The sequence below is a fragment of the Corvus cornix genome, chromosome 2 (assembly GCF_000738735.6).
Source record: "Corvus cornix cornix isolate S_Up_H32 chromosome 2, ASM73873v5, whole genome shotgun sequence".
Classification (NCBI taxonomy): Eukaryota; Metazoa; Chordata; class Aves; order Passeriformes; family Corvidae; genus Corvus; species Corvus cornix.
Genome location: NC_046333.1, coordinates 129848387 through 129869815, shown reverse-complemented (window position 1 = coordinate 129869815; position 21429 = coordinate 129848387). Strand labels below are relative to the sequence as shown.

The window sequence follows — 21429 nt, the reverse complement described above, 5'->3', positions numbered from 1 at the left end:
ATCTCTTCCTTATGACATGCCTGCATGCTGTTTAGGAGCAGAGGGAAGAGACGGGGATGCAGTCTCCTCCCACCCCATTCCCATTAGTGGGAAGAGCCATGAAAAGAGCCCAATCAGACATTTGCACAAATGGTTGCATCCAAAATCTTCAGATGTTCACATGATGTTCTACTATTTCAACTGATACTTTCCTGCTGGTTGATGATTATTCATTTTGCTGTGTTTCTTCCCAGCTGTGCATCACAATTTTTTCTGCCTTAAAATGAGGCAAGGAAACAGTTTACCAGATTTTCTGATGGTTATCAAAGCTTATTTTTCCATTGGATGCATATAAAGGTTTTAGCCTGATTTTGATCCATTCCTTTAATTCAATCTTTGTTCAAGGTTCAGATTGTAGATAGATATCAATGATCTTATATTCCCCCTTTTGCCCAAATACAATATAAAGTTCCCAAAGAGATGGTATCATGTAAGCTATTACTTTATTCTTTATCCTATAAATCATTGCCTTTAATGGGATCTCTAGGTAGTTTTCAGGAGAGCCAAGTCTTGAGCAATTTAGATAAAATCTGCAGAGAGTGTGCTTGCCCTGTTGCTTTGAACTACTTTGGAAGCTACTGAGCTGATGTTATTTACACCGTATTAAACTTTTCACCCAGTTATGGCCTAATCCTTCAAAACCAGTAGAGTAGGACTTACTTGGCTTTGAAAATGCTGCTGCTAACAGCTATGGGTCTGTGTTCCCTAAACCTGACTATTAAGCTCATTATTAAGTGTTGTAAGGCTGAACTTTACATTTTATCTGTTAACACTAAGTTAGCTACTGGTTATCTATTGGTTTTTGTCTCGGTTTTAAAGAAAAAAAGTACAAAAAAAGATATATTGTGTTAAGACTGAAATGCATGCCAGCTTTATGTTCTGGTCTTTGTGGGTAAAATCTGCATCTGGATGCTGTCCTGTGCCATGTGTTCTAGGAAGACCCTGCTTGACCAGGGATGTTGGACCAGATAACCCACGATGGTCTCTTCCAACCTGACTGATTCTGTGATTACTCTATCTTTAATCAGCTGTTGAATAATGGAGGAAAAGATAAATACCAAACTCATCAAATTTAAACTCTATACTTCATGTTTCTTTTGCCTGGTGACTAGAATAGGTAATTTTTTTTTTAAAGCTGAGTTGCTTTCCTGAATGCCTAATACAGCATGTGAAACAAAAAAAATGGCATTAAACTATTTTTTCTTCATTTATAAATCAGTCTCTTTAATACTTACTGAGCTGCAGTAGCTTGAGAGAAAGGAAGAAAATGCACATTTGTTCTGAATGCTGGATGGAAAGATTACCCTTTAAGTCCTTTTGAACACCAGGTTTAGTAATGGAGCTAATAATTTAGTTTTGCTGAAGTGTTACGATTAGGTTTATGTGGAATGAAGTATTATTTGCTGCTGTCATTTGTAGCGTGCTTTCAACTCTTGCAAGCTTGCTCAGGGTAAGAAGGGAAGCAATCATTAGGCTATAAACGTGGTAACCAGTTCCAGCAATTACTGTGACTTGAAGTCATGTGATGGGACATTGTGTTATACTGCAGTGAAATAGGTTACAGAAGGGCACTGTCTGCCTCCCAGCTTTGTGCCTGCATGGCTTATTTGTGGCTGTTTTCTCTTCTGGTTTTCAGTTAAGTTAATTTTATTTGCCGAGAGTTGGATTTCTGCTTGAATGATAGACATATTCAAGGAAAATAGGTATCAATATTAGAATTAATGGAGAAAAATTAAGCTCAGACTTAGCCTCATATACTTTAAAAAGGGTTTTTTTTAATAAACAGCACGGGAGTGTGAAAAGAAAGGAAAAAATCCAGCAGTTTTGTTTTGATATATTAGTTAAAAAAAACTGTTTCAGTTTTTAAATAATTCCCTCAGAAAGCTTGGATTTTTAGTAGTCTTACGATAAGGCAAGTGAAAAGAAAGGCACTGTAGAAACAAAAACATGATACAATATATATACAAAAGCATTATTACTTGTTCCAATTTGTGTGTGTGTGTGAATAACTTTAGAAGTTACAAGATTTATTTTCATGAAGGTCATTGTCCTATTTTGCAATATTGAAAACTTTGTAAAACACTGTCCTCTGGATGGTTGAAAACTGTAGTTTAAGATGGATGTACTAAAGGGAAGGATAATCCCTAAATACTACTTCTCACTTGAGGAAGAAATCAGAATTTCATTTCCATCAAAAATGAGCCTAAGCTTGAAAATATACAAATGAGAAATTAACAAATGTATATAATTAAAGCATTCAGGCTTATAGCAAGCTATAGCTTGTGGCAGTACCAGGGAAGAAGAAACATTTAGGAAAAATAGAATTTTTTTCGGTTCTGAAAACTAAAGAGGGGATAATAGAGGGCTTAATTTCTCATTTAAAGAAGGGAAAGAAGCCACTCTTCCCTTGCTGTAATACAATGCCCTAGGAGGGCAAAACAGAATCTCTGAGGTTTTGGAGTAAGACTTCAGTAAAACCACATGGGACTCTATTAAATTTAAGAATGTGAAGTGCTTAGGCAGACTAAGCTGATTTTGAAATTTAAGGTCTATGACCTCTAGCTTTATACCTGTTATTTAAATTAGTCCCTACTTTATGAAAGGAAATGAGTGCTGAAGGGGTATGTGGTGGGGATCAAAGAGGGAGTAAAATTGCTCGGATTTAACTGAACTGCAAAAGTGTCCACTGCTGATGATTCAATTACTGAGTCAGAGCAAATAATTGTTTCTTGTTGTTGCTCTTGACTCGATGAACTTTTGAGGCAGAGATCATGTACTTCACTATGTTTTGTGTGGTGGTGGTGGAGATGTCCTCCTTATACCTCGTGCCGCAGAGGTGTCTGTACAGCATCTGCAGGTGCTCCCGTGAAAGCCGTATCCATCCTTGGCAGATGCGCCTCTAGGCATTGGGGTGGTCTGGATGTCAGTTCTCTTTCTACCCTTTTTTGCTCTGATTTCTACCATAGTCCCATGTCCTTCCCACTCCCCCCAAAAATGTTTAGACAGATTCTGTTATTTTGAAGAATGTTATTCTGAAATACTGCATATGGTGTCATTTATTGTGTAATTTTCCCTTTTAGCAGAGATTACTCTTCCCTCTGTGAAGTACTACATTTTGAACTGTGTGGCAAGGCAGAAATGAACCATGTGTGTGTTTTTTTCTTTCATGAACTTCTTTAAGGATATTTTCTTGACACATCAGTGCCATCTTAGTTTCACAAAAATGGGGGGAAAAAGTTCCTCTTTGAATGTTTGGAATTTTAAATTTGTTCAGATGAGGATTTGTCTTCATATGAAATTGAATATGTGTTTCACACATGCTATAGCTCTACTTGTCACTGAAGTAAGTAGGGAATCTTGTTCTGAAGATATAACATCCTAATAATGAAAATTCAATGTAAGGTGCATAGAATCACTACAGTTAGGAATATTCTGCAAAATTTCATACTTTTTTTTACATCAATAACACCAATTGCTAAATAGATCTCTTCTGTGTAAGTAGTGCTTTTATAAGTGTGTTTTGGCCTAGTACATATTCATGCTGTAGAAGCAGAGACAAACTGTACTCTCCTGGGAATGGAAGGAACCTTTTAACATTTTTAATAGCCTGTTTTTTGCATAAGAAAGCAATTTTACATAAATATTAAGTTCTTTTAAAAAATCTTATTCAGGTTTTGCCACCCTTGAAATTTTCACTGTTCTCCTATCTATGAGTACATTTAAGGATAATCTTTTCAACTCTTCAGATGTTTAAAAACATTTTATGTTTAGGAAAAGCATGTTGACTGTTCACTGGAGGAGAAAATGCAAATATTTGGGTGTAAACAATCCCACCAAATTTTAGGCACTCTGAAGAGGTTTGGGAACGTAACAAGAAAGCAAGATTGCCAGAGGTGATTTGGATTCCTTTCCATTACATTTCTTTCTTCACTCATTGCAAAGGGAGTGGAGATGGCCTGCTGTGTTGTTTGTGTGTCTCAGTTATGTTCCTGAAATTTAGTACAACTGATCCGGGTTGTTGATGAAATTAGTTTTTCAGAATATGTTGCCTTAGGATTTTGAAACATCCATGAGAATATGCTGAAAATTCCTATGAACCTGTTTATTACTTTCGTTAAATAAATGCAGAGCTAATTTCATGGGGTTTGTAGGTTCTGTATAGCTAACAAACAATAGAGCAGCTCCTTTCCCTGGAGTGCATAGGGTACTAATGGGAAATAACAATGTATGTTTTGTTCCTAGTGCTTACATGAAGCTATGAAACAGCTTGATATATGCCCGAGTAAAGGTTGTAGTTCCTATATGGTTTGAATCTTGGGATGTGGTACAGTGTTTGTTGTCCTTGTGTAGAAAGTTGAAATTATTTTAATATCTGTTCTGACTGGAGTTATAGATCCTGTGTTTTTGATTAATTTTCCTAAATTTCATTAAATTTAAATCACCTGTGCTCTTTTCAAGGCTAAATTAAGTAAAGAAGTATTACATTCCTTTTATTAACAGAAAAATAAATAAACCCCCAAATAAAGCAGAGAGAGATTATTCAAGAAGCACCATGGGCAGGGTACTCTTTCCTTTGAAATAATAGTCTCATTCTTTGAGAGAGACTTTCCAGAGGAATGGAAGACTACTGTAAGATTTACCTAAAGAATATGAATGTATTTTGTTTTCCGTTTCGTTAAGTTTTTTTTAAGGTGGTAGTAGTAGTAGTAAAGATTTTTAAATTCTTTCTCTTGGCTACAGTATGGTTAAATAATTAATCTACATTATTTTACCAATTCTGGCTTCAGGCTACATCCACTGCTGTGTAGATAGACCTTAGTTATTGTACTTCAGCAGTAAAACAAAAAAGCCAATTAAAATAACCAGCAGCAACAGTTTCCAAAATACCTACATGCAGATGGCTTCCCACTTTAAATGTAGTGCTACCAGTTCTTTGGGATAACGTGATGTTTGCAGAGGATCTGATGTTCTCCTTGACTTTTACCTGAGGTGGATAAAAGGCTATTTTTGCTCTCTTGTAACTTGTAAATATTTTAATATCCATTGGTTATTAAACTATCAGGTATGGAGTTAACTGGGAGAAGACCAGTTCTGTCAGTGATATCAGTAAGTTTTCACAGCATCTTTGAATCATATTAAAAACTACTTGGTTTATGAGTTCAGATGATCAATCTGCATTACATCCAACAAAATGAACAAAAAAGGAGTTATTTTTAGGGTAGATACCTATTTGCAATTAAAGATGAGGAACTTCTGCATATATGCAGATGCTGAAGACTGGGTCCAGTAGCTTTACATTCTGTAGTGGTTCTTTCCTGTCCTGAAGTTTTACTTGCTTTTCTCTCAGCTGACTAACCATATTTCAGTTACAAAACCAGTTATTTCATTGGTGATTTCTTTAATGTGCCCACTGTTAATATTTAGGCCACCTACTGTTGAAGAGTGCAGACATGCTATCAAGTATCACTGCTAAGAAAGTTTGTACACATGCAGATAGGCAGGTCTTTTCAGTGTTCACTGGGTTATTCTTTTAAGACTTACCACTGTTATTAATCATTGGTGTATTGCACCAATAATGTAGAAAGTGCAGTCTCTGTATGTACAGATCCTATTCTTATTTTTTATTAGTATTCCTAAAGTCATTCATAGTAAGTTTCTATTTCATTAAAGTAGTTGCTGGAATTTATTTTTTAAGTGGCATAGAAAATGCTATGTATACATCAAGAACAGTGAATTGGGATTTAAAGTGTAGCCAGACCTTGAATGGACATTTAGGACTCATTTTAATCTCACAGAATGCTATTGACATTTAGAGGTGATAATAGGCAATTTATTATGTGTTTTAATTACTATCAGCCACTGCTTAGGAGTAAAAGAAGGGAAGAATAAAATCTTATGTTTTAGTGAGTGTGCACACTTTCAAAGGTGAATTACTAGAGGGGAAGCCAAAGGGGGTGACAAAATAGTGAAGGGTACCACAAAAACAAATATGTCTTTTAATCTTGTAGTATCTCTGAAGCAGAAGTAAACAAAAAATCATTCTTTGGGGCCTTGCTTTGTTTTCTTAAAACCATCTTTTATAAAAGCTTGAAAGTTGAGGATGGCTCACTTTCCCTTCATATTATCTGAAATTACTTTTCAAATATTTTGAATAGCCAGTAAAAGGAGCAGTAACGAGCTCCTTTACATGTTTTTTTAAATGGTTATGTAATCATTAAAACTCCAGGGACTTGAAGGCTGCTTGGGATGCATGCAGCACACCATGCTGCCTATCCTTTTGGTTTGGCAAAGAAATATAGGAGAAGCCGGATCCTCCATTTGCTGATGTCAGAAGCAGCAAAGTGTTCAGACACCTGAATGTAAATTTCTTTTATAGTAAAGATGACCAACTATTGTAGGATGACCACTGCTATTTTAAATGGGGAGAATTAGTTTTGTGACTCACAAAGGTTTCAGGCTTTTTCTTTATCGAGAAATGGTTAGAAAGTTGCATTGAAAACCTACAGCAAGGTTCATAAATAATAAATAGTACCTCTTATTAATCCATATTTTAGTTTAAATCTGGCTCATGGCAAGTTGCCTCCTTGGGGAATGTGGGATTCTTTACAAAAGAAGGTGATGAGCCATAGTCCCTAAGGAATTAAATTTTGAAAACAATCTCAATTTCGTACGTGCTAATATAGTTCTGTTATTCCCTTTCCACATCTATCACAACACATTCTAAATTGTGGCTGATCTTCTATGCAAATAGCTGTCTTATTAGTCACTGGCTCTGTGTGCCAATGTCTCCATGGGTTTCTCAGGCATTTGCTATCTAACCATCAAAGCAGTGGAAATGAGTGAGGATTACTGCATCCCTTTGAAGAACAAAGAGGACTCGAGGTTCTAGATGTGAGAGTCGGTGACACTGAGCCACGTGGGCAAATGCGTGTATCTCTGTGGCTCATATTAAGTCAGGAAATAATTTTTGCCTGTGTTTTCTTCTTGTGTTTTATTGGCATTGCTAAAACTGCAAACATCTTTCACAGCTGATGTTTTGTTATAAACCATTAGTAGACTATGGAAATTGCAAAAGGCAAGTCAAAACAGTCTCTTAACAGTGGCAGAAAAAAGCCAAGAACTAGTTTTGCAGTGCAAAAATGTATCTGTTACTTCCTCAGTTAGCTGAAAGTTCAAACAATACTTTTATTTTCCATTCTAATTATTATGATGTGAATGTTATGAAATACAACCCAGTTTAGAGAATTTCTCTGAAGCACAGTAGAGGGGGAAACTCAACCCAGTCGATTACGATTCACTGCTTACGTGTTTTACATAAAGCAGGGAGTATTCTCTGAATTCAACCAAAGTAATGTATGGAAAAATTAGAACACTATAATTGAATTTTCAGTTCAGTTTAAAAATTAATGGCACTCTTCTGTACCTTGCTATTATTCCTGAATACATTTTAACAAAAGTTGCTGACTTTGGAGTATGCAAGTTCATTTTATGCCCTGTGTCCCACACGTGAAATTGAGGAGCCTGGATTTGTCACTTGACATTAAATGCCAGTAGTTCCTATAGAATAAATAAATATAAAATAATAAACTTCGTGGTTTTAAAATGCACAAATAACTGGTGGGTGTCATTTTTGCAACTGTATTTTAAATCGTGTTTGAAGCTATGGAGAAAATGGTGAATGCATTAAGTTTGGGATGCTGGCAGTAGTGTTCAGCAGTGCCGTGGCATGCTTTTTGGGTCATGATTTGGCATCTCAGTGTCTTCCAGGGCTGCACTTCCCAGAAAGCGTGCCTTGGCAGCAACCAGGGAAGCTCGTCTTGCTGTAGCACAGCTGGTTATGCCTAACAGAAAAATACAACTCTTGCAGATACTCCACAGCCATATGTGCACAATCTGCACATGGTTTGTGGCTACCCAGGATGATTCAGCCAAAGTTTGCCCTTGGCACAGTGCTCTCCAGGGCCATTTGGAAAAAGGCAGGGGTTGGCTGCTGTGTGTCTTCTGTTCTTGAACAGTAAATCTGACACTTCTTGAAAATGTCAGTCTTCTCATGAGTGTGGGTGTTGATGTTGGGACTCTTGTGTCATACAGGCAGTCAGATGGTGGGGCTTATCATCACTGTGGTGAGTAATGTCTTCAGCCCAGCTGAAATGGTTTGATCCCAGTGTTTTGAGTGTGACTGTAACAGCCAGTTATTTCTTAACTAGGGAAAAAGAGGTGAAATGAGCATGTTTGTAGAATCTGCCACTTGAGTGGCAGCCCTGTGAAGGGATGAATATGAAACCATAAGGTTTTGCATGTTAAAAGATACATCACGAATTTGTTAGAGCACTATTCAGATGATGCTTGTTCAGTTACATGAATGGTGTGGAAGCATCAATATAACAGAAAGACCATCTTTGTATGGATGATAGTGCAGTTCCTTGTGCAATCCCAGTGTCACCTTGTGAGGAGGTGTGCAACATGACTGTGCAACATGAGAAGCCCATTCAAGAGTTAGGATGGTTGTTATTTAAATGCAGTGAAGGTGATTTAAACTATCAATACCCTGGCTAAGAAGTGTAAAATGCACACAGCCCCAGCTCTCAGTTTTTGTTCTCCACTTCCTTTTCATTCACAGGTATCTAGAGCCCATGGCAGGAAGGCAGGAGAGTGTGGGGTTGCTGTGTTTTAGGTATCTGCTCCTCCCTTTTCTCAAGATGGCTGGAGGGCTGTGTCTGCAGGTGGGTCTCCTGAGCAATTTCACCTGTGAAAGCACACATGCCTAGTCCTGCCTTTGACTCCTGTGTGTGCTATAAATGTATTTGCCAATAATGGGAGCAACTCGCAATACTACATTCATTCCCTGGTTTACTAAAGAAATAAATTATATAGAAATGTAATTCAATGGTACCAAATGCTGAATTACAGTGCAATCAGTTTAAATCCTTTCTTTTTTCTTTATTCAAACTAACAGGCATTCTGTAATGTTAATAACCCATGCAATGGAGAAAAAGGTATGTTTAGAATGTATCTAATAGTCTTCAGAATAGTGATGATTAACTCCAGTGTTTCATTGTACTCTGGGAAGGCTTATGTCTTTGTGTATAATCATGTAAATGTTGCTTGTTACCATTTTTCTGATGTTATAAGCAATTGATTTAGTTGGTAATTTATTTAGGAATAATGTTGTGGTTTTTGTTTTGGTTTTTTTTTTTTCTGATACTGACAGTGATTTTTGGATTGAAAACAATGGGTAGAAAAGATGCCTCTACATCAAGGACTCCTGTTGACCAATACAGGAAACAAATAGGTAAGAGTTTGAAAGAAAAGTTTGTGTGCTTAAAAAAAAAAACCCTACTTTTTTTTTTTTCCCCCAGCAATTCCCACTAGTGTAACAAAATGTAGCATTCCTATTCAAAAGCTTCATTTTCTATATGCTGTTGAGTAATTCATTCAGCTTTATGAAGACAGTATTTTGAGTGACTTTAGATAAAGTATATGCTCTGTGTTTGGGTACACTAGTGAAATACTGTAGTGAAGTGGTTTCACAATGTTTCTGAACTGGTTGAACTTTCCTGATTTTCCTGTTTGTCTCTAATTTCATATATGGGCATTTCTAACAAGATACTTTCCTCATTCATAACAATTTTTGATACACTGAACAGACTTTTACATTGTATAACTGCATTTATTCTCACACTAATGGATATTTTGAATATATTAATTTCTTTTCTTAGGATTTTTTCTGTCCCTACCTACTACATATGTAGGTAACATGTATACAAAGTATGTACATGCACACGTGTACCTTCACATAGATACTTAGATAGCAAACTCAAATCCCTCTTTCTTTGCTTAAATGCAAAGGTGAGTTATTTTTGAAATCCATATATGAGGATTCTGTCTCTGTATGTTAAATAATATAAAATTCACAGTATTTTAAAAGTTTGTATATAAAATGAAATACCTTAATCTGCAGTCAGTTATTTAAGTAAATTACTTTTACAGTTGCTAAGCACACACATCTGTTTAAGTATGCAGAGAACAACAATTGTCTGGGGAAAAAAAAAGTTGTTTGGAATGTGCATTCTCATGGTGAAAGAACTAGGATTATGTGAGCAGTCGTATTTTTGTCATGTCTTAATTTTTTTAGTGCTGCCTGATTATTTTAATGTAACTGTTTTAGTGGTCTTTTCAACTTCTCATCAAGTTGTAAGTAAGGGATTATTTTGTATTTAATTTGGTTTAGATAGCTATGGAGTGGTCTATGTTTCCTAATCTTGGGTAGTTTGTGTGGCTGATTTCCTTGGCTCATTCTATGAGAAACATAGCTGAAAGCTTGTGAGTGCCTTTATGGATGAGAAGCAGATACAATAGAAAAATGTTTAAAAATATGAACTCTCTGCTTTTGGGTTTTTTAGGTTTTGTATAGAAAACCTTGCAACGAAACTGTTGCCCAGTAGAAGGTGACACCACAAATATTTCACCCAAACGTGTTTGGTGAGAAACGGGAGCCCTGCAGCTTCTTTTTGGGACAACTCATCCTGTGTAACTGGGTGCTTGGATAGAGGATGATTGTAGCAGTTTTTTGGCATTTTCTCCACTTGTTTTTTGTCATGGTCACTTGTTTTTCAACCACCACCTTTAGAGTTGCTTTTTTTGGTTTTTTCTGAACACTTTCAGGTGACCATGGTTGGAGTTGTTTTTTGAAATCCTCTGCAGAGTGAAGGAGTGGTGACCAGCAGGACCCCTGGAGAGACCAGGGCAGGTATAAAGCTTCATTTAAGTAGGAGGCTCAATACCTCCCACTCTTGCACAACTTGTGCTGTTTCTTGCACATGACTACTGTGTGACACTGTTACACTTCTCAAAGCTGTGAGATGCCAGGACTGATCAGCTGTGCCTTGAGCAGGGGAGAGGACACTGTACTATAGCAAGGCATTAGGAGTATTTGTACTGGGGCCCAGCACTCAGAGGGATCCTGTTATGTTGCTGACTTGACAGTTTTGGCCTGGTGTGTTGTCTGAACAATTTGGCACCTTCCCTGTTACACTACAGCAGCATCATCCATTGGGTACTGCAAAATATAGAGGGGGTTCATAATAAGCTCGTTTTCTTTAGACATGATACATTGCTCTTAACTTGGCAAAAGCAAGTGTTAAAAATTATTGTAGGGAAGAATCTCATGCTGGCAGGCAAATAAACTATATAACCTAGGAGGTGTTTCTGTGATTGTGATATTCCTTAGAGGATGGAGAACAAGAACTAAAATAGACTGTGCTCTGCCTTTTGATGATGATTGTTTCAGTTCCCACTCTGGTCATTCACTGATACAGCTATAGAGTTTGCCAATGGAAATTAGTTCTCTGAACTTAATGAATATAAGAGGGAGAGTTTGAAAATTTATTGATATGGTTTTATACTTAAGTGTTGCAGGTGTGTTTGAGTTTTATGTGTAAGCATTTTGGGCTATCTTTACGGATGGTAGCGGAGCTTAGTGGAGCTCTCTAGTCTCATTAGTGAGCCCTCTAGTCTCATTATGCCTTTAGGTGTATTACAGGACAAATAGGTGTATAATTGACAAATACTGCCCACTATTGCCCTCATGAATATGAAAGTTGGGGTTTTTTTTTGTCATTACTGATTTTTTTTGTTCTTATATAGTTTTGCGTAACTGGTAATAATTCCTCCATTTGTCATAGGATGGTTAAGGTTGACAGGGACCAGTGGAGATCATCTCATCCATCTGCCCTGCTCAAGCAGGGCCACCTAGAGCTGGTTGCCCAGAACAATGTTCAGATGGCTTTTAAGTTTCTCCAAGGTTAGGAACTTCACAACCTCTCTTCCTGTGTTTGATTATCCTCAAAGTAAAAGGTTTTTTTCTTATGTGTTTCTGTGTGGGCCCATTGCTTCTAGTCCTGTGACAGGGCAGCACTGAGAAGAGCCTGGCTCTGTCCTCTTTGCACCCTCCCTTCAAGTATTTATATACACTGATGAAGTCCTTGAGCCTACTCTTCTCCTTTGTAAACACTCTCAGATGTCTCAGCCTTTCCTCATAGGAGAGATGGCTCTAAATCCTTCATTTTAACTCCTCTTGACTCTTCTTGGCCTGATTTCACTCAGGTACTTATTAGAAATTATACAGAAAGAATTTATTTTGTTTTTAAACACATTCATCCATTAAAACTTAGATTTGACAACTTAGGTACTTCTGCAGGGATGTTTTAGTGTGAACCTGTTCAACAGATGATCCTTCAGAATACAGAATGCCCTAATGCTCCAGGTTCTTTTGTTTTGGAGATGGACATTTCATCACCCTTTTTGAGGTAGATTATATCTAGAAACAGTAAAGAAAGAGAGGCTGCACAGGACTTGTCTTTAAAAAAATTAATTTATCAAATGCATTTAAAGCTCAAAATCCATGCTTGGAGTGATTGCCGGCCTTCTTTTCCAGGCATTTGGTATCTATGGATTGTTGAAAACATTATGATAGATGCTGGCTGAACAGCTATCTCCTGCTGACTAATGGTGTGATGTTATTTTTTAGCTTACAACTTAGTAAGTTGTAAGCTTTTCTAGCCTTGCTGGATAGAAGGTAACCAGATTGAAATGCTTTTCATACCTTTTTTTTGATGGAAAATGGCAGCCTTCAAGGAACAACATGTCACGAAGTCATATCAACTTCAACACAATTTTCAGTTAGATGTTTAGTGGAGTAATTTGAAATAAAACCAGATTTTTAATTTCATTTTGTTCCAAGCTTTCTGTTTTGTGCTGAGTTTCCATACGGCATGCCACATGTTTGCCCTGTGCCATGGTTCAAGTTCCTGTTGATTACTTCAGTTTAGCCGTTTGCCTTTTTCTCTTCTCCAGGAGAACAGGATCACTTGTGTCTTGTTTGCCTCTGTGCCGCTAGCTGTTGCTATTTGCTTCAGTAGCATTTTCAGGGGATTCCCCCAGCACAGAGATTGATACTGCTCTTCTCTGTCAGCTGGCTTTCAGCCATCTCTCCTGCCACCAGCCAAAATTTGTCTGTAGTGCCACTTAAGCTAGTGCTCCAGTATATCTGACAGTGGCACTGCCTTCTCAGGGGGGAGCAGAGGCAATCTTTTAGTTATCAGACAAAACTGGCGGTGGCTTCATGAAGCCTATCCCCGAGTGGACAGGGGACAACCACATCAGCCTTTTCAAACTGGCTTCAGCTGTGCCTGGAGGAGGGCGGATGGCACCAAGGGAATCTCTCCCTGTTCAAATCTCCATGAGCAGCCAAGGCTGTGGAAGACACATGAGGAAAAGTAATGTTAACACTTCTTATTCATCTCTGGCTCACATACCCAAATATATACCTGTAGTGCAGCAGTAAACAGGGCAGCTCTTCTGCAGAGTGTTTCCTTCTCCCTGCTGCTGTTTGTGCTGCTGTGCTTAATTTGCTGGAATCTAAGGAAAGGTGTGAGGCAGTATGCATCCTTCCGCATTTATGCAGCTTTGCTCCACAAATGCTGTGAAAATAGCAACAGGTTTTGTACCATATTTGCTTTGTTTACTGTTATGTGTGCTTTAAGTTCCCAGAACAATTCCACATGTATATTTTCCATCCTTCTTCATCTGGTGTGTCGCTTGCTCGGCATGGAAGCCGCAGGATTTGTGGGTAGTGTTCATGACTTGTGTGATTGTGGGATCCTAAGCAGGCATACTGAGAGGATTATAGTATAACTAAAACCTGGTCTACAAATCAGGAATAGACATACTTTTGGCTGCCATTACTATTGTGTTGCTCTAGCATAATTTTTCATGAGGAGAGGTTGTTTGCCAATCATTCAACCTTCAATTTGTAGACTCAAAGGTCTGCCTATTGTCTGCTCTGTATCTCCTGGCTTGCCAGCTTGGTCTTTTAGGAGCTGGATCTTATATAGGCGTAGCCCAGGGGTTCTTTGGAGCAAATAAGGCTCCTCACATCCCCTGGGAAGGAGTAAAAGTTATGAATGAAAATACATTCTCTTTTTGTTTTGGAAAGCACAAGATGGTAGAGTGAGCACGGTGACTTCGTGATGGAGGTGGTGCTCGTTGGCATGGCACACATGGAGCAATGGGGCAGGGAAGGGGACTGGGTAGGAGTCCTGAGTCCTGATGTGCCAGCGCAGGAGTGGAGAGAGCACTGCCCACATGAACTAACAGATAAAACTTTGTGGGTAAAGTTGGGTCTTTTAAAAATTCCTTGGTGTGGAGACTGGTGACTTGTCCAGAAGAAAGGTGCCTCGTTCTGGGGCCAAGGTTTTGCTCTCACTGTAGCCCTGAGATGGAGAAAAGCTTGGGGACTAGTGGCAGCATGAACATCTCTGGGGTTCCCACTTCCATCTGCCAGCTGGAGCATAGACCTGTTGCCTTCTTGTCTCCACAGAGAAGCCCTTCTTGTGGCAGATTGCCATTTCCACCTGCCCTACTGCTAAAGGAGTTGTCTTTACTCTCTACCGCCTGACCTTTTCTATGTTTTCCGTTACTGTTTACCTTCTCTGTGTTTTTATGGAGTTAGTGTGCCTCCACCTTCCTTGTCCTGAGTAGTGCCATTGCATACTCAAAAAAACCTGGCCATTATCAGCCTTCCTTTTCAGCTTAAAAAGAGGGAAAATGTTACATTTCTATACTTTTCTTTTAAATACATTGCATACTTTGAAGTGAAATGTGGTTGTTTTGTTTTGGATCAGGAAATGCTTGTTATCAGCATGAAAATTTTAGATATAATTTCTGAAATAACAGCAACAGCAAAAAATGTTTGGACTGAATTTGTACTGAAAATTTCAAAATTTCACTATTTGTCACAAAACAGCAATTCCTCTATCTTTTGTCTGTTAAGAAAAGTCAAGGAACCAGAAGGCAACATCTACATCATTGAGATTTCTCTTCTCTGCCGTAAGCAAAGATGTAGGAGGACAGATGCCAATGGAATAAAAAAATGCTCTGGTCTATTTTTTTAACTAGTCTAATTTTTTTTCCCTATTTTAATGTCAATCACCTATTTACTGTAAATAGGAAAGGAGGAGAGGGGAAAAGTACAGAAACAAATACTGACTAAGTTGAGACAAAAAGGTAAGTCTTCTCCTACTGTTTATTTATAGTGAAAAAAAACCCCAAGAAATAGGCAATTCTAGTGTAACCTTTTTTTTTGCATATGGAACATTACATTTCCTCACTTCAATTTTTCTAATAAAAATCTACTATTAAGCATGTAATAAAGAGATGTAGGAAAAAATGCCCTTTTTTGCTATTATTTGTGACTGCTGGCAAGTTTTGGAATCTGAGTTTCATACTTCACAGTGATAGGCCACTGATACCATGTGTAGTCCCTTTTCTTGGGAGGAGGTTTTATGAAGAATGAATTTTGGTGTCACAGAAAAATGAACTACATCCTTTGGTCAGTTAGTGCTGTTTTGATTTTAATTTTGTGCCAGTGGAATCACTTTTTGGAAGCAGTGGGAGCAGCTGAGGAAAACACTGCTGTGAAGTAAAGCCTAGTCTGGCTATACTAATTTAATCCACATTTTGTGATGATTGGGATGTTTTTAAATATGTTCTGTGAAGACTGATGATGGGTTTTAAGAACATGCAGTTTGTGGTCACATATTTTTTTAAGTCCAACGCAGCAGAGCTATTCCTTGTATTATTGCCTTGGCTTAGAGCATAAAAGGTGATGGTAGATCTGGATATATACTTATATTTGTGTGGATATTATTTAGTTTCCATTTGTTGGGCAGACATGGACTCAGTCTGAGCAAGAATGGGAGGGGTGGCTGCAGATCCAGAGGACTGCGGGAATGTGTTCACACACCTCGAAGAGAAGCTGAGGAGAAAGGTTGTGTATCTAAATCCTTGGCTCTCATCCTCTCTCCACAGCAAAAGTTTCTTTGAGCTTGTTTGATTATACTACTTTTACTATACATTCATACTACACTTGTTTAGCACTTTTATACAGATGGAGGCTCATAGTCTGCTCTTGTTTTAATCTCATCAACCCTATCAACATTTTACTCAGTGGAGTTGCTACAAATTTCTTATAGGTGTAAATGAGAGTGAAATTGACATGTTTCCAGTTGCTGAACTGCCTTTCAGCGTGGTGTTATTTCAAGCACTTGCAATTCCTGTAAGGTATCCGGTGTCTACAGGGCTGTTGCAATGCTACATATTTGTGTTCGTACTTAACTCTCAGCTTCTGATCAATTCTTCAGTGAGTTCCTTCCTGCAGTCAAAATCAACTGAGAAAAAGCTCTTACAATCCTTTACAAAATACATAAAATTTTTGCTATAGACACATATAAGCATGTATAGACTACATTCAGAGGCAGAGCAGTTTAACATTTTTAGAAATTCTTTCACCAGGATTTGAAAATCTTAGCTCATGTGTGAAAGATGGACTTCAAAGTACTCCAATCTCAATGCAAATATGTAAATCTAATTTTAGACAACCATTTCTAAAAAATCTCAGACATAATTTTTTATGTATACAGTGTTCATATATACACATTCTCTATGTGTGGTGCATGTGCTTATATTTGTAGGTAATATTACATCAACATAAATGCAAGGAGAGTTGGGCAGCGAACTACAGATCTGATTTCCTCTCATTTCATCATAACAAAGCAGTGGAGCAGGCATAAGAATGAAATGCCCAGCACAGATGCATCTCTCAAGATCTATTTGATAGATAATTAAGGTGAACATAATTCACAGTTGTAACTGCATTTCTTTAGCTACAATGCTATGAGAAGTGGTGCTGGGCTTTTTGGGTGCAGTTAAGTTTTGTCCAGCCATTGTCCTACCACGTAAAGTGGTGATCTTTTAAACCTCTGCTGCTCCTCCCCTGTCTAGGCTAGCAGGAATGAAGGCAGCAAGGAGTCTGGCAAGCATTGCAGGGGCAGTGGTCTGAGAAGAAAAACGTAAGAATCACCTTGGATCAATTCAAGAGGTTTAACTGAAGGGATTTTTGTATTTCATGCTTCAGGATGTGACCATGTGCATGATGTAGTTCATCAGGTGTTGCACCTATTTATGGCCTTAAAAGAATGTGTTAGATGCCTATGTTCAGTGTAAGCATGACCATAGAATAGTCATCTGGATTTGTAATGAGTTGAATGTAATGAGTCACGTTGGTGATTGCTATCATGCAGTCCATTAATTGCATGTTGTCATGGATTTCTGTAACTGGATTCTATTAAAAATATTTTTCTTTTTGGTGGAAGCTTTTGCTTGTAGTATGCCTTATTTTGGAAGAAAGCTAGGAACTGGCTACATTGTGCTTTTCAAGGTCTTGAACTATTTGTGGGATTGTCTGCTCGGCTCTACACATTGCTTGCAGGCTTTAAATGTTGGATAAGAAAAGAACTTACAGGGCAGAAGGAGAATGGTGTTAGGAAGATCAAACTGCTAGAATGAAAATAAGAAAAGGCTTTTGCTATTAGATGTTACTTGATTTGAATTACAATTACAGAAATCTCAAACATCATGTGACTAACCTTTGCTCTTACTTGATGGTAAAGGCTGATTAAAATAAGCACTATTGAAAGTATTCACACATTAAAAGTTATTTTGAGATTTTTCATTCCTGTAGTAGTTGAAACAGTATGGAAAAGCACCATGAAGTGAACAACGAGCTCTACAGTAAGTGGAATGTGGGAAAACAAATAATTTGCCCTGATTGAGCACTCTGGTTTCAGTTAATAAATTTACAGATAATATATGCAAGTCACTAATGTGTTGCTTAATTTCTGAAATACTTTACTTGAAATCTGGTCCTTGTCATTATCTCAGTTGCATAGATACCCTATTTACTATGGGACCGACTGAGGGAATTCTGCTTAGCTAAGCTACTGATACTGTTCAAGAATAACTCATATAGTAAACAATAGTATTTTCAAGAATTTTGACTGCCTGTTAAATAGGAAAGGTGGAAAAGCCTGGCTTTTCCTTCATTTATTTTATGTGAATATCTCATCATTATCAGCATATTTGCATTCATGCTGTAAGATTTGTAGCAAAACTGATATCCTCAGTTGCAATATTTGATTTTTCATTAACTAAGTAACAGTAATTTTAGAACGCATGGGGGTTTTGTTAGAAATAATTTTCCTGTGGTATTTTAACTGAATACCTGTGGGCCATTCATAAGCATTGGTGTTTGGATGATCTAGGGTGTGATAGGTAAGAGGATGTGACACAGATTGTCAGTAAATCACTTGCTCAGGTTCAGCCTAGGTGATAGTCATGGGAAGATGGTAACTGCCTGGCAGATGTTGGGTGGCATTTATGATGTGATGTTTGTGCATTCAGTTCCTAGTGGAGAAGTGTTGAAAAACATCATTATTTGTTGGCAGTCAAAACAGAGAGGAGCTGGATAATGAACTAGCATATGGAATGAAACAGTGTCTCAGCATTAGACATGGTCCCTTCAGCTCAAGGTTACAGCATACTGATAGGAGCGTGGCCCAGATTTACTGATGCCGTTTTGAATAAGTCTGAGCTCACAGTGTGTGTTAAACCCTTCAGCTTTGGGCGTCTTGAGCACAGTGCTTGTGTTGTCCTGTCTCTTATCAGCTCTAATTAACTTGGCCATGATGCTCTGTACTGTAGCAATGGATCTCCTGCTTGCGCCTTACCAGTTCACATCACAGGCAGAATGAGTCTGCAGCTGTCAGTTCAGACCTGGCCTGGGGGACCTGCGGTCACTGTGAACTGAAGAGCAGGGAGAAGTTTCAAGTGAAAGTAGAATGTAAGTGGGGCCTTTTGCAGGCATAGAGTGGAGATGTGTAAGAATAATCTCTACAGGTTTCTGTTCTAGCAGGTGAAGGGTGAGAGTTTGGGCTGGTGATTCACATCTGTGTTTGTAGCTTAAGCAAGCATTGTACTGCTTTCTGGCACATAGGTCAACTGGCATCGAAAAATGTTACAGTTAAACTGTTTTGTCCATAAAACAGACTGGCTGCTTGCACACTCCTTATGGAAAATTGCTCCGAGCAATTTTCAGTTCCCTCTTGAGCCATGCGTAGGAATTACTTGGGAGAGAGCGACGGTGGGCATAAACTGTGTCAGGGATTGTTGTAACAACTGGAGTGAGCATACCCTTGAATTCCAGTTCCTATTTACGTTGTCTAATATATTGGTGTACCTGCAACCAGATATGCAGAGGGTACAGGTCAACATTACAAAGTGATCTTTAACAACACCTACCTCTCTCTCCTTGTTCCTGTCGCAGTGTATAGTTCACCATCATCTGGGATGGCACAGCTGTTTGTATGCCATTTTGATCCAGCTTGAAGTAAAAGATGTGCTGAGCAGTTTGTGAGTTGAATGAACTCCCTGATCTGCTTCATCATCTGGCTGCATGCACAAACTAAGCTAATACACATCAAAGCCAGGACAGCACACTGCAGGCACTGAAATGTGTGGCAAAACTCAGGCCAGCAAGTGCCATAAGCCAGTGTTGCTGTTGAACACTTTGCAAAGCCAAGCCACATGTCAGCTGAGTTTAAGAAGTCTTTATTCCATATAACACGCAGATTGAACAGATTAGGAAGCATAAAAAGGATTCGTGCCCTGTGTAGGTTTCCCTCAGCTTCTCAGAATCAGTTTTGATTTCAATCCAGTAGCCTCTGTAGGTCTGATCAGGCCTGCAGGTTGAGTTACTTTATGAATAATAACTACAATAGTTTAAATCCATGTATTTTTAGAGGTATTTTACGCTGTCTTCAGTGAGCAATGAGGTTGCCTTTCACACGTCTGGAAGGCACAACAAAACCTGAATGCAGTTCTTTTTTGGCACAGCCTTTTCCATAATGTTCAGGTACAGTACAGTGGTGTTTTGCATACTGAACGGTGGAAAGAAGTGGAGTGAAATGACTAGTAGGGTTGTCTGTGAAGAAATACTTTTACAGAAAATATAGGCTGCAGTCTTCTCTTCTCTGGAATAGATGAGGACCGTGCAAACTAGAATGCACAGAGAAACATTGAATAAATTGCAAATCAAATAGAACTGAAGGTACAATCCTTAACATACTTCATAGTGTGAAGTGTCTCAGAAAATCCACCTGTTAAGTACAATACCAGATGGAAACATTTGGTAGAGTTACAAGAAAGTCAGACTCATGTCTGTAATACAGGAGGCTCTGTGTGTCTTGATAGGCAGCTTGGAAAACCACAGACCTTATAGCACATATATTCCATGAAAGAGCTTCTATCCAAATGGTGTAATGGAAGAAGGAAGTATAACTCGTGTGTAGAGAAAATTATCAAATTCTAATGAGTAATCATTGTGAGAAGGACAAAGAGGGAAGTGCTTTCATGTATTCCTCAGAGAGGAAGAATAAAACATTTTGACTCTTAAAAAAGCAGAAAAAATGTATCTCACAGAGGATTGTCTTCCTCATCTTATTTCTGTCACTGATGAAAAAAGAGAAATTAGAAGCATAGTTTAGTGTTTTTTGCTTTGTTCAGCTACCTTTCAGATAATTTTTATTCTGAAGAGAAACACTTCCTGTAGTCAAGCGACTATGAGTAGGAAGGTTGGATTTTCTTGTGGTGGAAATTTGGGATAGGTATCACACTACTGAATTTAGCAGTTATTTCAGATACTCATCCTTGTAACTGGGAGCAAAATCCAATCCATAAGTGTGAAGAAAAAAGGAATAACATTTAGATGCTGGGTAAGCTAATTATGTTTCTTCACCATTTTTTGTCTATGGTCAAAGTGGTATCAAAGAACTATGCACTTTGATGGACAGCTAATTCACAACCAGTGATAGAATCAGCTGGAAATCTTAGTGGAAAGGTTCCCTTGTTTCTAGTGATTACGCATGGTCACAAAAAAAGTGTACTTTTTCCTTTTATGTATTTAAAGTAATAATAAAAAATACTAAAGCCATTAAATAGGGCACTGGGGACAGTGAGTTTGAAGTACTGAGTACTGTTTTGCTCATCTATGTTTAAGAAAGATGAATTGAAAGTGAAAGAAGTGCTGAAAGAGCTACTAGGGAAGACCAAGAAAAGCCTTGTTTAGCACAGCTGAACACGAATTAAGTCAAATATGGTTCCTTTTGGAACTTCCCAAGTAAACACGTGGGAAAGAAACGGTCCATATATATCCAGTCCGTAACTGTATAAATTGTCCATAAAGAAATGTAACAGGAAATAGAAGGTGGTTTCTTACTAATAGGAGATTGAACTTCTTGGGTAATGTAGGCTAAAGAAAAAAAAACCCAAAAACCCAAACTGAAAGCTCTAACTTGTTTTCCAACTGATCCTTTTCTATGATCAGTTTTGAAGAAAACAGAATGATACATGTGTCTTCTCCAGCAAAGCACTGGATTTCAGTAGTTCACCAAGTCCTTTCTAGTCATATGTTCCATATGGACAAAGTTTCACTGT

The 21429-nt window shown here is 38.0% G+C and overlaps 1 protein-coding gene across 4 annotated transcripts in view; it reads left to right on the top strand.

Moving 5' to 3' along the window:
- The window catches only part of TRIQK (triple QxxK/R motif containing), a 57321-nt gene that overhangs the window by 8537 nt on the left and 27355 nt on the right, over nt 1–21429 (top strand). For 2 of the 4 annotated variants that reach the window (XM_039549143.1, XM_010404985.4), the window contains exon 2: nt 9251–9331. In XM_039549143.1, coding sequence (XP_039405077.1) covers nt 9271–9331 — 61 coding nt within the window. In that variant the 5' untranslated portion in view covers nt 9251–9270. Of the gene's footprint in view, nt 1–1873; nt 8763–8995; nt 9036–9250; nt 9332–21429 lie in introns of those variants that run through there. The other 2 variants (XM_039549142.1, XM_010404984.4) reach the window with 2 other exon arrangements.